This window comes from Xenopus laevis, chromosome 2S (genome assembly GCF_017654675.1).
Source record: "Xenopus laevis strain J_2021 chromosome 2S, Xenopus_laevis_v10.1, whole genome shotgun sequence".
NCBI classification, from domain to species: Eukaryota; Metazoa; Chordata; class Amphibia; order Anura; family Pipidae; genus Xenopus; species Xenopus laevis.
The window spans coordinates 40,710,352-40,725,049 of NC_054374.1; the positions used below are offsets into that span (position 1 = coordinate 40,710,352).

Consider the following 14,698-nt stretch of genomic DNA (forward strand, 5'->3'; position numbering starts at 1 on the left):
GAGTCACTGTCTCACCAGTGTTTTGCGATGCGGCTGCTCATTCTCCGTGCTGCTGTCGTCTGTGTTGTTTCCCTGGCGGGTTCCGGTGGTGGCGGGGAGATGGGGGCAGGGGCGGGAGCAGTTGCCCTGTGGGGTCCTGTCTGATGGGCCCCACTGTGGCACCGGATCGGGTCCCCTCGGCAGGCGCCGTGCAGCTTAGCAGGCAGCAGGCCCTGCGATGAGCTAGGCGAGTAGTATAGACGCCAATGGCAGGAGCGCGCATGGGAAGATGTATGCCACTGCCGCATGAAGGACATTGCATGAGCGCGCTTCAGGTGATTGTGCACATTGACTCGTGTATAAGCCGAGGTACACTTTTTCAGCAGATTTTGGAGGCTGAAAAACTCGGCTTATACACGAGTATATACGGTATGTGCGTGAGAAAAGTCTGCTACTCTTGGTTTGTAAAGCAGCTGTGAATGGGATCAGGCTTGTCCTGTAATGCATACATGTAGCCTAAACTGCTTTGCACAATGAAGGGGGTCTGCTGATATTGCTGGAAGCTAAAGGATAAAATTGGTATTCATTGAACCTGGGTATATGTTTTCACTAAAACATTCTTTTATCTGTGACTAGGCCAATGCATAATGAAGTTAGTTGCCTCTGGAAAGTGACATTAACTCCACATTCGGCGTTGAAAAGACTGCCATTGTTCATTATCACATCACTGCAGCAGCCCATCCAGTGCAGTGTTATTAAGTTTTGTCCCTCATCCCATCAGCTCTGACTGATGCAGAAGTGATTCTTTGTGACAAGCATCTGAGCCAGACAAATACCATTTAACTCAACAGTCCAGAAATATACAAACCTCATCCGGCACTGGAGTTTTCATTTTACAATATAATATTACTGATTTTATGTATTTGTATTATGATTGTATGTATATGTATTATTTACATATAATAAGTAATTAGGACAAAATAGTGGTTTGCTCTTATAAGGCCAGAACTTAGGGGTATCTCTTTGGACATCAGTCCACCTCTTGAGGGTTGCAGGCGACTTTACAATGCCGACTTCCTGTTTCATACCTCCCAACTGTCCCGTTTTTAGAGGGACAGTCCCTCTTTTGAAAGCTTAACCTGCAGTCCCATGTTTGCACTGGAAAGTCCCATTTTTCTCTGAAAAAGAAACTAAGTTTCTAACTTAATTGTCTTTTGGCAGAAAGCCCAGAACAGCCTCAGCTGCATATAAGACTTTTATAACAATTTCAAGATAAGCAAATAAGTAATTGTAACAATATAAAATAACAGGTCCTTTGGGAAAAGTTATTAATATAGCGCTACTTATATAGGCAGCACTATACAGCAAAACAATAAATCAACAGAACAAACAGGGGTCAATACAATAATAAATATATATATATATATATATATATATATATATATATATATATATATATATATATATATAGTACAGTTACATTAAAGGGGGTGGTTCACCTTTAGTATTTTATAAAATGGTCAATTCTAAACAACTTTTCAATTGGTCTTCAATATTTATTTTTATAATTTTTTTTATGTATCCCTTTAAAATGTTTACACTTTTATATTTTTTTAAGACAGAAATAACAAGGTATGAATTTAGGGCAGGAGAGAGTGGGCTTTTACTGTGGACCCTTTTTACTTAGAAGTGCCCTCGTGACCAGAAAATGACCTTGTAAATGTATACATCATACAGCCCTGTAAAAAAAACTAATGCTTTTTGTTGCCTTCTATGGAAAACCAAATAGATGACTAAAGTGGCACACTTTGGCAAATTTTAAAGAATATTAAACTGTTAAAATGTGTTGCTTATAAAGGGGCTTATTACAGTTAATATTTGTTTCAGTGGAGATATTTCATAGCAGTGGCCTGTTACATTGTGTACAAGTCTGTGTAATATAGGATGCACTCAATAGTAATCAGGGGCGCTCCGCCAATGAGGTCGAGTTAAGACACTCGCCTCAGACGGCAGCGACTCCCTGGTTGCCAGGGGTGGCAAAAATGCTGCCCCAGATAACTTTAAGAGCTGAATTTCCGATTTTCTACCCAGAAATTTAACTCTTCTAGTGCAGAGAGCACTATTGTGCTTTCTGCACGTGGACCCCCGACTCCTGTCTGGTGCTGACAAGGTGAGTGCTGCCTCGGGCAGCAAAATGATACTGTCATGGAAAACATGTTTTTTCCAAAACACATCAGTTAATAGTGCTGCTCCAGCAGAATTCTGCTTTGAAATCTGACATGGGGCTAGACATTTTGTCAGTTTCCCAGCTGCCCCAGTCATGTGACTTGTGCCTGCTCTTTAGGGCTAGTCCACACGGGGAGATAGCCACGCGTTTGCGGTCGCGGCGACAAAGCGCCTGTGCTAACCACACGAGGCGATGCGCTTTTCAACAGTCGCCTGAAAATGCCTGGCGAGGCATTTTCAGGCGACTGTTGAAAAGCGCATCGCCTCGTGTGGTTAGCACAGGCGTTTTTACATAGGCGCCCATACAAAACTGTCGCCTGCGCCGGTCGCGGCGACTGGCGCGGCGCTTTGTCGCCGCGACCGCAAACGCGTGGCTATCTCCCCGTGTGGAATAGCCCTTAGGATGGAATTACTTTCTGGCAGGCTGTTATTTCTCCTACTTAATGTAACTGACTCAGTCTCAGTTAGACTTGGCTTTTAGTATTAAGTGCTGTTCTTAGATCTTCCGGGCAGCTGTTATCTTGTTAGGGAGCTGCTATCTCGTTACCTTCCCATTGTTCTGTTGTTAGGCTGCTGGGGGGGGGAAGGGATGATATCACTCCAACTTGCAGTACAGCAGTAAAAAGTGATTGAAGTTTATCAGAGCACAAGTCACATGACTGGAGGCAACTGGGAAATTGTCTAGCTCCATGTCAGATTTCAAACTTGAATATATCAAAATCTGTTTGCTCTTTTAAAAAATGGATTTCAGTGCAGAATTCTGCTGGAGCAACACTATTAACTGATGTGTTTTGAAAAAAAACAAGTTTTCCCATGATTTAAGGCATTTTGGCATCATAGGCATTACCAAAAAAATAAGTCAAACGAGGGTTGAAGAATAAATGAACTATACTTTGCATTGAAATAAAATCTGTATTTTGCTATTTTGGATAGACATAGACATATTTACCCTATACAGATAGATCTAAAAAAAATGGTGTGCTTTTCATTTTGCAGGAGATGCTATCCAAGCCTGCAGTGCTGCTTTTGTAGAACACTCTACCACCAATAACACATCTTCAGCTGATACATCTCCACCAGCCAGCCTATCCACCCCAACACAGAGAAAATCCAGAAGGTCGAGCCTGTTGAGCATGAGCAGCGAGATGTCTGGGTCTTCAGAAAGCTTGCCTTCAGCAAAGATTGCCAATAGTAAGTTGTCTGTTATACAGCTGCATCTTAGTTACTTGGCTGTGCAAATGCACAAGGAATGAGAGATCTTAATTGCTTAAGCAACTTTTTTTTTTAATGAGAAAGTGATATCGACCACTGACAAACCAGCTGGATCCAAAAAGTAAAATGAACAAGGTCCTTCAACCAAAACTGTATTTTGCACAGTGATAGAAAATGTAATTCTAAGCAATTTCCAGTATATATGAATTCAAATATAAACATAAAAGCAAGGTAATTGCTATTGCATGCAGTATCTGCATAGTTGTATTCTTTGCTCTCCTGGCTCCTGAAACAAAGTCGGCTGATTAAAGCTGATTAAAAGACCTAGAGGAGACCTGACTCAGACGTCAAAAAGGAATAAACACTGCTTTCACCTGAAACTGCATGTATTAATCACCTTTAAACCATTGAGAATGTTTAATTAATGAATATTATTGGAACATTGCCTAGAATTTGAATTTTCTTCCATTACACATTAAGATTTTGACTGTCTTGTACAGTGTAAGTCAGCTATGGTGGGCTGATTGGCTGACCTTGTTAAGGAGGAGTATGAGGTTAATTCACTTCCATGCAAGCACAAACATACAAAGTAGTATTTATCTGCAAGTCAGTCATCTACACAGGTGTAATTATTTGAATTAGCCCAGCATGTTTAATAGCTTGTTTTATATTATCAGCTAATATGTACAGACTCTTTCCTTTTCGTTGCTTCTCACTGGCCTAGAGTGTATATAAAAATGCCGAATCCATTGATTTTTGACACCTCATCTATGCACTAATAATCAAATATTTGAGCCTGGAAATGATATACAATGGGACCCTAATTAAGTCCTTTTAATTAGTTATATTAAATTATGTTGAGGTTCATAGGTGAGTATACCTGTTACAATCTTACTTTCTGCACATCTCCGTTGAAGATCATTTTGTCAGAATATATTGCATTGATTCATTCCTCATTTGCTCTTTATGAACTAGAAAACCCTTTGATCATAACAAATAGCATTAAAATCATAAGTGACTATCCCGAGAGAGAGATTTATTGTCCGAGGGCCACAGTTAATGGACAATTTGACCACAAAACCCCAGACTTTTATTGATAGAAGACAAAAAAAAAACAGAAGAGTAAAATCAATAAAATCTGCCTGTCTCTTCAGCACTCCCATGAGGATGCTTGTAATCCATTTCTAAAGCATCAATATATTTCACTACATTACCACTAATTGCTAGGACAAATTACACACAAATAATGTCAATATGAATAGATGGATGCCAGGAGATACAAATTTCCTCGCTAATGCAGAAATAAAAGGGACATAAATTAGCAGAGATGCAGGCATTTATTAGGAACATGCAATGATTAGATCAGTGCAGTGGACAGTTGCTAAATTCAGCGCTCAGTTTATATGTAACCATGTCTTTTATCGAACTTATGGCACAGCTCTGGGATTTCTTAAAACTCTTATTGTAACATAATACAAAGCAAGGGATCACAAAGTAGAGTTTGCAGATTAAGTGTGGACTTTAACAAGTAGATTTTACATGATCTTAAACTTCAGCTTTATCAATCCCTTTGCTTGAAAAACTGGGCTACATTATATTACTGCAAACTGAAATAACAATTGAAACATATGGGAATGCAGTTTCACTATAAACACCTGTTGCATTAACTTTTCTTTTTCCCCTAGTTACAGCAAACTGGTGGGGAACCAAGCGCATTGATTATGCTCTGTACTGCCCTGATGTACTTACTGCCTTCCCCACTGTAGCACTGCCGCACCTATTTCATGCCAGCTACTGGGAATCCACTGATGTGGTGGCCTTTATTCTGAGACAGGTAACAGTCATTCCTAAAGGAATATATACTGTGTTTAAAGTGTGTATATATATATATATATATATATATATATATATATATATATATATATATATATATATATATATATATATACACACACACACACACATACATAAATATATACAGAACAAGAATTAATTGCAATTGGATCAATTTAAATACATGTCCGGCTGAGCCACACACCTTGAATGTATTGTGTAATTAAGTCTATTTCACAATATATTTATATCTAAACTGTGTAGTCTAGCTAGACTTATACCGTGTATGTATATAATTCTGATTGTAAAGTAGAGATAACCATGTAAAAATGCTACTCAATGGACTGTTACTTGGGCAAACTAAATACATTCGAGATTGTATATACAGTGAAACCTCAATTTTTCATCCCCTGATTTTTAAGGAACATATCTTCCCTGCTAAAGGGCTGTGGTTGCCTTGGGCTGGTACAGAAGCCCAAAACATAATGTACAACATTTTTAGCTACTTCTTTAGTTAAGCTTTAGTTTTCCTTTAAAGGAACAGTTCAGCGTAAAAATAAAAACTGGATAAATTGTGCAAAATGAAAAATGTTTCTAATGTAGTTAGTTAGCCAAAAATGTAATGTAGAGTATAAAGGCTGGAGTGACTGGATGTCTAACAGAACAGAACACAACTTTGTGTTTTGCAGTTCTCTAACTCTGAGTTAGTCAACAACTTGAAGGGGTGTCACATAGGACATATCTGTTTGTTGAGTTTGCAATTGATGCTTAGCATGCAGCTCAGTTATGACCCATGTGCCCCACCCCCTCAGGTCACTCCAGCCTTTATACATTAAATTTTTGCCTAACTAACTATATTGAAAAAAAAATTTATTTCGCACAGCCCATCTATTTACCCAGTTTTTATTTTTACACTAAACTGTTTCTTTAAAGGAGAACTAAAGCCTAACTAAAGAACTAGGCTAGAAATTCTGTACATTATGTTTTGGGCTTCTGTTCCAGCCCACGGCAACAACACCCCTTTAGCAGTAAAAATCCGTGTCTGCAAAGATGCCCAAGTAGCTCCCCATCTTTTTTTCTACTGATTCACTGCACATGCTCTGTGTTGCTGTCACTTACTGAGCTTAGGGACCAACTCACAATATACAGTACACATAGAATTTATATGTCACAATATAAGGCTTATTTTAATTAATACAGATAATTACTACATGGCAGCACAGAAAGCAGTGCAATTAGCATCAGAATTTAATAATCAGACCTGTAGCATCAGCTTATATTACAGACCAACCTCATTTTCTGCTTAATAATTAGTGACGACCCCTAAGCGTAGATTCTAAACAGCTGCTCAGAGCCCACTGAGCATGTGGGTTTCACAGACACTTTCCAAGATGGTGACCCCCTGTGACAAGTTTGAAGTCCTGAATCATTGCTGCTATTGACAAGCTGAAACTTTAGGCTGGTGCAAAACTGCACCCATGAGTTCCCAATATGACCCTTGTGACAGGTTCAGTTGCAGAACAGATTTTCATGTTTTCATGATGTTTAAATATCCTTAATTAAGGGTTAAAACAATGTATGTATCCTCTTAATTTCCTTTCCTGCAGTTGATGAGATATGAGAGTGTACAGATTCAGCAAAAGGAAGGCATTGACTGCATGAACATGAGCCCCTCCAGCCGACAAGAGAAATGGCTTCGGAAGAGAAACCACGTCAAATTGCGCGTATGTTAAACGTCTGCTAGAAAATATTCCTATACATCTACTTCTTTATTTTCTGACCTTGTTAAAATAAGCTAGGAGTTTTACAGGTATAGTGGCCCAGGAAACCACAAACTGAAATGGTGCTTTACAACTCACTTTATCCATGTCAAGTAACTGGCAAATAGGGATGTCTCGAACTGTTCGCCCGCGAACTAATTCGCGCGAACATCGACTGTTCGCGTCCGCCGAATGTTCGCGAACGTCGCGCGACGTTCGCCAATTTGGTTTCGCCTTAGCTGGCGCTTATTTTTGACCTCTCACCCCAGACCAGCAGATACATGGCAGCCAATCAGGAAGCTCTCCCTCCTGGACCACCCCCACACCCCCTGGACCACTCCCCTTCCATATATAAACTGAAGCCCTGCAGCGTTTTTTCATTCTGCCTGTGTGTGCTTGGAAGAGCTAGTGTAGGGAGAGAGCTGCTAGTGATTTCACTGATTTGAGGGACAGCAGATAGTAACTTTGCTGGCTAGTAATCTACTTGATACTGCTCTGTATTGTAGGGACAGAACTCTGCAGGGATTTGAGGGACATTTTAGGTTAGGTAGCTTTGCTGGCTAGTAATCTAGCTTCTACTGCAGTGCTCTGTATGTAGCTGCTGTGGGCAGCTGTCCTGCTGCTGATCTCTCATCTGCTGACTGCTGCCTGTAACCCAATAGTCCTTGTAAGGACTGCTTTTATTTTCTTTTTTGTTTTTTTACTTTGCTACTATAAGAGCCCAGTGCTATTAGTCTAGCTGTGTTGGGGAGTGGGACTGGTGTGCTGCTCCTAGTAGTTCAGCACCAACCAGAGTAATTTTTTTTTTTAATATACATATATATATTTTTTATTTTACTTATCTTACTGTTCTTTAACGTGTCCAGTGCTGTTTGCTGTTCTTCATAGTAGTGCACCAATAGTAGTGCACTTGCAGGCATTGTTTGCCCAGTGTGTTCTTCAAACAACTGCCACCTAGCTGTGTGAGCTTGTTCACATTCTGTCTAAATATCAATAATAATACCGTCTCCAGAAACACCACCTGAGTGACGTTTTCCAAGCAGCAATAATATATTCCGTATCCACTGCTGTAGTGTATACGTTGACCTTGCAGGCATTGTTTGCCCAGTGTGTTCTTCAAACAACTGCCGCCTAGCTGTGTGAGCTTTTTCACATTCTGTCTAAATATCAATAATAATACCGTCTCCAGAAACACCACCTGAGTGACGTTTTCCAAGCAGCAATAATATATTCCGTATCCACTGCTGTAGTGTATACGTTGACCTTGCAGGCATTGTTTGCCCAGTGTGTTCTTCAAACAACTGCCGCCTAGCTGTGTGAGCTTGTTCACATTCTGTCTAAATATCAATAATAATACCGTCTCCAGAAACACCACCTGAGTGACGTTTTCCAAGCAGCAATAATATATTCCGTATCCACTGCTGTAGTGTATACGTTGACCTTGCAGGCATTGTTTGCCCAGTGTGTTCTTCAAACAACTGCCGCCTAGCTGTGTGAGCTTTTTCACATTCCGTGTCCAGAAACATCACCTGAGTGACGTAGTGTGATTTCTGCCCTTTACAGCACAAAACGCAGCGCTGTGTCAACAATGTATTTTTCAGATACATTTTTGCCCTTGATCCCCCTCTGGCATGCCACTGTCCAGGTCGTTGCACCCTTTAAACAACTTTAAAATCATTTTTCTGGCCAGAAATGTCTTTTCTAGCTTTTAAAATTCGCCTTCCCATTGAAGTCTATGGGGTTTGCGACGTTCAGGAACCGTTCGCATTTTTGACGCAAGTTCGCGAATATGTTCTCGAACATTTTTTCCGCCGTTCGCTACATCCCTACTGGCAAAAGCAGAAATGAGTTACAATTGAATTTCAGGCTAAAATGCTTCCTTCATCTCAGAAACTATTTGCCCCCCACTTTTGAGTTAAGTTCACGCAGATGGGCTTAAAGGTGCATTCACACTATCTAAACTTCCAAAAAATTTTTTTTTTGCATAGACATACCTGATTCCACAGACTGAAAGGAAACCATTATCTGAACCATTTTCCAACACCCTCTAGATCAGAGTAATGACTCTGCCACCTTATTCTATTTAGAAATGAAGGATTCTGGGACTTGAAGCCCCTTTGCTTGCCATCACTTCACAATGGAACAAGGTGAGTGATGGGTTGCATTACACTGTGAGCCTAAAGAGGATTGGGAACTAATCTCTATTATGTTTTTTTCCTATCTGTGGAATCACGTGTGCCTGTGTACAAAAAAAAAATTACACTAAATAAACTCATATCAAAAAAGGTGGTATAGTTTCCCTTTAATTTCAGATGCCTCTATTTTCCTGGGGAAATCTCATTTAACTGTATGCACTTTTATTTGTTTGATTGCCATCACCCTCTGGAACATGAATTGGGGGATATACAGAACTTTACACCATTGGGCTGAAACTGTGGCAATCAGTGCAGAAGCAAAAAAGAAAGAACACAAACATCTGAAAGGAGCTCTGTGGTTACTCAGATTGGGCCTTTATAAAAACAAAATCTAAGCCTAGCAAAAAGACCAAACCAAGTAACAGAGGGGAAGAGCTTAGCAGGCAAAGCAGCACAGTCATCCAATATATGGCTGGAACATCGGAAAAACACTTTTTCAAGACAATTTTCAAGAAACATCACATTCCTGTGTATTTCAAACCCAGCAACACCCTAAGGCAGAAGTTGGTGCACCCTAAAGACCCAACACCAAAGCACATGAAGAGCAATGTGGTCTATGCTGTCCAGTTAAGTGATGAGTGTTCCGATCTATACATTGGGGAGACAAAGCAACCGCTCTGTAAAGGAATGGCCCAACATAGAAGAGCTAACTCCTCAGGACTAGACGCAAGGATTTACATCTCAAGGAAAAGGGCCATTCCTTTGAGGACAACAATGTGCACATTTTAAATAGAGAGGAGCAATTTTCTGTTTCGTGACAACTGCACATGTGCGGAAACTCACGAAAATTGCAGAAGCGCCGGTCTCATTTCGAAGATTACCAAAGTGTCTAAAGATGACTGGCACGTAGTGACTTGCCGCTCTCGCATACATCTTTAGTTTACAGTACTGGCACGTCAGTTTGTCTATTGCATCTTCAGCCCTGCAGAAGTATGTGAAGTGGCGCGTCACTATGTGCCAGTACATGTCTATTGCTAACACCTTCAGCACACAGGCAGCAGTATAGACCAAGTGGCAGATCATTTCACTAATGTGAAATATTACTGCTACGGCTAGGCGATTCCTGATGCACTGTGCTGGCAGGCCGCAGTATTAATAATTTCATAATGGAGACTGAGGGCCGGTGTAAATTTGAAAACGGGCTGCATTTGGCCCCCTGGCCTGACTTTGGACATGCCTGTACAAGACACTTTTATTTGGGTTGCTAATCCTGCCATGGTGCTAAAAGTCATTTACAATAAGCAAAAGTGCTTACACTCAGATTACCGGTATGTATAAGGAAAGTTCACCTTAAAATTATCATCTAGCATTTTCCATATGGACCTGTTCTTGGAAACTTTTGGTCTTCATATTTATTTTGTATGGTTTTTGAATTCATCCAATTGTATTCTACATCTTTACAGCTTGTAGGTGAAAATTATGTTTGATGGGGGTCACTGACCCTGGCAACCAAAGAAGTCTATACTTATACTGAGTCCCTGCCATAGTCATTTCCCATGCTTTTCAAAGGGGGAGGTGGCAAACAGTAAAGGGCATTTTACATAATGTTTTTCTCCCTGGAAAAACATGTGGAATGGCCTTTAAAAAAGAATAATTTTTACACGTTCCATGGTGCTCCTACAAAAATACCCCAGGCCATCGCAGTTTTCAATGAACAGGATCGATTTGGGGTATCGTAGCGATTATAATCACGTAAGGCATCCCCAGTGATTTTAACTTTCCTTCTCCTTAAAATAACTGTAGTGACTGAATCACCATCAGACAGTTGTAAATTAGCTTTCTATGATTTTCTTGCATAAACATTTTATTCCAATTTTATGACAAGCTCAATTTAATGCCACTCTTTCAATTCCCACCCAAGCCTTAAAAAAACCCTGTAGGCCAGATATGCTAAAGGCCAGATGTAGCAAATGCTAAATGAGAAATTCCTGTAGGGTTTTAAGCCATTTAATTTTGGGCTACATTTTGATTGAATTTAATAAATTAGCTTATGGGTGCAATCAAATTAATGTTTAATGGACCACTAGTTTATTAAATATCCATGCTATACTAAGTCAAGCTCCTTATCAAAGCCTTTTAATAGAGAACCCATTCCAGCAAGGGATTCAATTAGCACTATCTTGCCTGAAGAGGTTATATGTAGAGAGACATATGGACTGTTGGAATTTGGCATGGTTGTTTTCAACTGTAAGGGGGTTGTTTGGGAACTGTTGGGAGGATAATGAGCTTTTTGAGAAAGTATGCAGGTAGGATTGAACAAGAAAGTGTGTTTATAGTGGTTGTCAGACAGAGAGCAGTACATGTAGAGATGTATGCCTGTAACTGGAATAAATAGGCTGATACTTTGAGCTAAGGTAGACTTCATTTCACTATTCCTGATTCACAGCTCCTAAGTGCCTCGCACATTCACACATCATCCACAACACAGGATTCTCACTAATTGTGCTACTGTTTCAAGGGGTCGCAGTCAACGCCATGTACCATTTTAAGGTGAATAATTCAATTATATACAATTTACCAACCCCCTCCAAATTAAGTATAATAATTCCTCTGTGATATTTGTGTCCATTAAAACAACATAATAACCATGAGCAAGGAAATTCTATACCCTTTAGCCATTTATTTCTTGGATTTTTCCTTGCTATCATGTATACTATGTGTTGTGGTTTTTTTTTTTTTTTTGAGTAAAATCTTGGACAACATTTCTTCCCTAACATTTTTCTAATAATACCACAAAAGCTCTATCAAATCAATCCTTAAATGAGAACTAAAGCATAAATAAAAAGTGGCTAGAAATGTTGTACATGGTGTTTTGTGCTTCTGTACCAGCCCAAGGCAACCACAGGCCTTTAGCAGTAAAGATCTGTGTCTCCAAAGATGCCCCAGTAGCTCCCCATCTTCTTTTCTACTGATTCACTGCACATGCTCTGTGCTGCTGTCACTTACCAAGTTTAGGGACCCACTCACAATATACAGTACACATAGAATTGAAATGTCACAATATAAGGCTGATTAGTAATTCATACAGATAATTACTACATGGCAGCACAAAAACAAGTGCAATTAGCATCAGAATTTAATAATCAGCCCTGTAGCATCAGTTTATATTACAGACCAACCTCATTTTCTGCTGGATAATTTGCAACAACCCCTAAGCTTAGCTTCTCAACAGCTGCTCAGTACACTTTCCAAGATGGTGACCCCCTGTGACAAGTTTGAAGTCCTGGATCTTTGCTGCTTATTGAGAAGCTGAAACTTTAGGCTGGTGCAATAAGTTCAGTATATAAAATATGGCATTTTTAGCCATATTCATTTTTAGGGTTTAGTGCTCCTTTACGGCACAGTGAGCTCTACCCTTAATTGCTAGCAATGTCATTTTTATGGATAATAAAGTATATTACAAAATACCATAGATAGGACTGTAGCCGAATTAATTTTGCATATGCCAGAAGTACATTTTTTAGCCTTAACAAGCTACTTTATTAAAATTATTATCATAATAGGGACTTGTACATTTTGAAGAATACTTTGATTTTTCATTTTTATGGGAACTTGTCTAAATTGGATGGGTTGTTACGGAAAAATGGTTCTGCAACATCTAAAAATGCTAAAACAGATAATGAAAGGCTTTAATCTAAATTATTAAATAATCACTCTAAATTATTCTGTTGAACATTTCCCTGTGTATTTTACCAAACTGTTTCTGTAAGAGATTTGAAAGAGGCATAGAGCATCCTTATCTGTACTTTGTACTTACCTTCCTTTTTAGTGATGGGTGAATACATTTGCCTATCATGAATTTGTTTGTTTTGAATTTTAGTGAAAACGTTCGGATTGCACGATTTTTTCATGAAAACTTTCGAATTTCGTGAATTTTCCGGGAACTTTCCGACTTCACGCGTTTTTCAGCGAAACGGGAGAATTCACCCATCATTAATCCTTTTGAGAAAGTCCCTATTGTGCCCTCACACTAGTTGGAAGGGCTGATTATTTATTGACGAGTCATTAACGCAAAGGGGTAATGTGTGCCTTTTTAAATTAGAATTAATGCTTAGATTTGATTTAATTTTTAAGAGCTGCTTATATCCTTAATTACCATTGTGCTGTAGATGCATTAATCAATATGGCTAAAAACAGGTTTGTCTCACAATAAACTTTTCTTTATTTTATTTCATTTTTACTCTAAATTGTAATAAACCACCATCTTTTTTATTTTATTTCCATTTGTATTTTTCTAATGGAATTTAGAATGTAGAATTATATTTTTGTTCCAGGATTTCTGTTTCTAGCCCAAGTATCTGAACATTGCTAGGTGTTTATCTCTTCTGGCTGATTCTACCTTTTGTGTGTCATTATTCTGGTGGTGTCCATAATGCTCCTAACATCTTCCTAAATCCTTTATGTGAATCAGCCAAGTGTGAAAATCCTATCAAAACAGAATAGATTGAGGAATAGTTTAGCAGCGAGGGCATGATCTAATGTAATCTGAGGACAAAGTCTGAATTTGGGTGTAGACTGCAAAATGTATCCAAATTGTGAATGAACAAGCAGGTCATGCAGAAGCCAATTATTCATACAGTACTTCCCGATTCAAACCATGCATGGGGCTCAAAGATGAGTATTATAAGAGTAGCAGAAGGATTCTAGCATCGGAGTGGGAATTGGGAGATTAATCATTAGTAAAGATTAATAGAGATTAGTAGTAGTAGGTTGCAGTAGTGTACATGGGATAGGATAAGGGCACTTGTCACGGTCGGCACCCTAAATCCAGAACCAATGCTAAGCACCCTGTTCACAGCTCTTGCTTCTGCCTTTAATATCCGCCTTTCACCTTGGGAGGAGCCCTCGGCTAATCAGATGCCGCCAGGTCTTAATAAGAGAGGTGCCAAGCTAAGGGTTCTGAACGAGCAAAGGGGCACGAACGTAAAGTGAAGGTCTTTTGGGCAGAAGGTCACAGTACAAGGTGTAGGCAGAAAGTGTAGTCAAATCAGGCCGGGTCAGGGCAGGCAGAGTACAGCGGAGTCAGACAGGCAGGGGTCAAACCAAGAGATCAATCAGGAGGGATACAGATATAGAAGAGTTGGTTACCAGGCAGGGTCAGAATTTCAGAAGTCGGAATCGTCAGAATGGGCAATCACAAAATATAAACTGTCTCTTTAAATACCTTTGAATTTCGCACCATTGCGCGGTGGCGTCATAACGCCAACGCGCATGCGCCTATAAATACAGAAGATGCGCGCTGCACGCGCCCTTAGTTTATCGGCGCAGAGGAGCGGCATGGCAGGCGTCCCAGCTGATGGTGCTGCGGGGGTCCCCGCCACACCGCTAGATCACCAGTTGTTACAGCATTGATGACCATTTTAGCAATTGCTTGTGAAAGAAAAAGAGGGATAATATAGATATGGAATAAAGATAAAAGATAATCATAAAATAAAATATAAAAGAAAAAGTTAATGTCTTTGCTGTTGCATTAGCATGATATATATAGTACAG

General features: G+C 39.6%; 1 protein-coding gene across 1 annotated transcript in view; it reads left to right on the forward strand.

Annotated features, from left to right (window-relative positions):
- The window catches only part of pitpnm3.S (PITPNM family member 3 S homeolog), a 251,653-nt gene that overhangs the window by 222,537 nt on the left and 14,418 nt on the right, over positions 1-14,698 (forward strand). Inside the window, exons 11-13 of the mRNA XM_041583703.1 lie at positions 3,202-3,396; positions 5,103-5,251; positions 6,858-6,974. Coding sequence (XP_041439637.1) covers positions 3,202-3,396; positions 5,103-5,251; positions 6,858-6,974 — 461 coding nt within the window. The remainder of the gene's footprint in view (positions 1-3,201; positions 3,397-5,102; positions 5,252-6,857; positions 6,975-14,698) is intronic.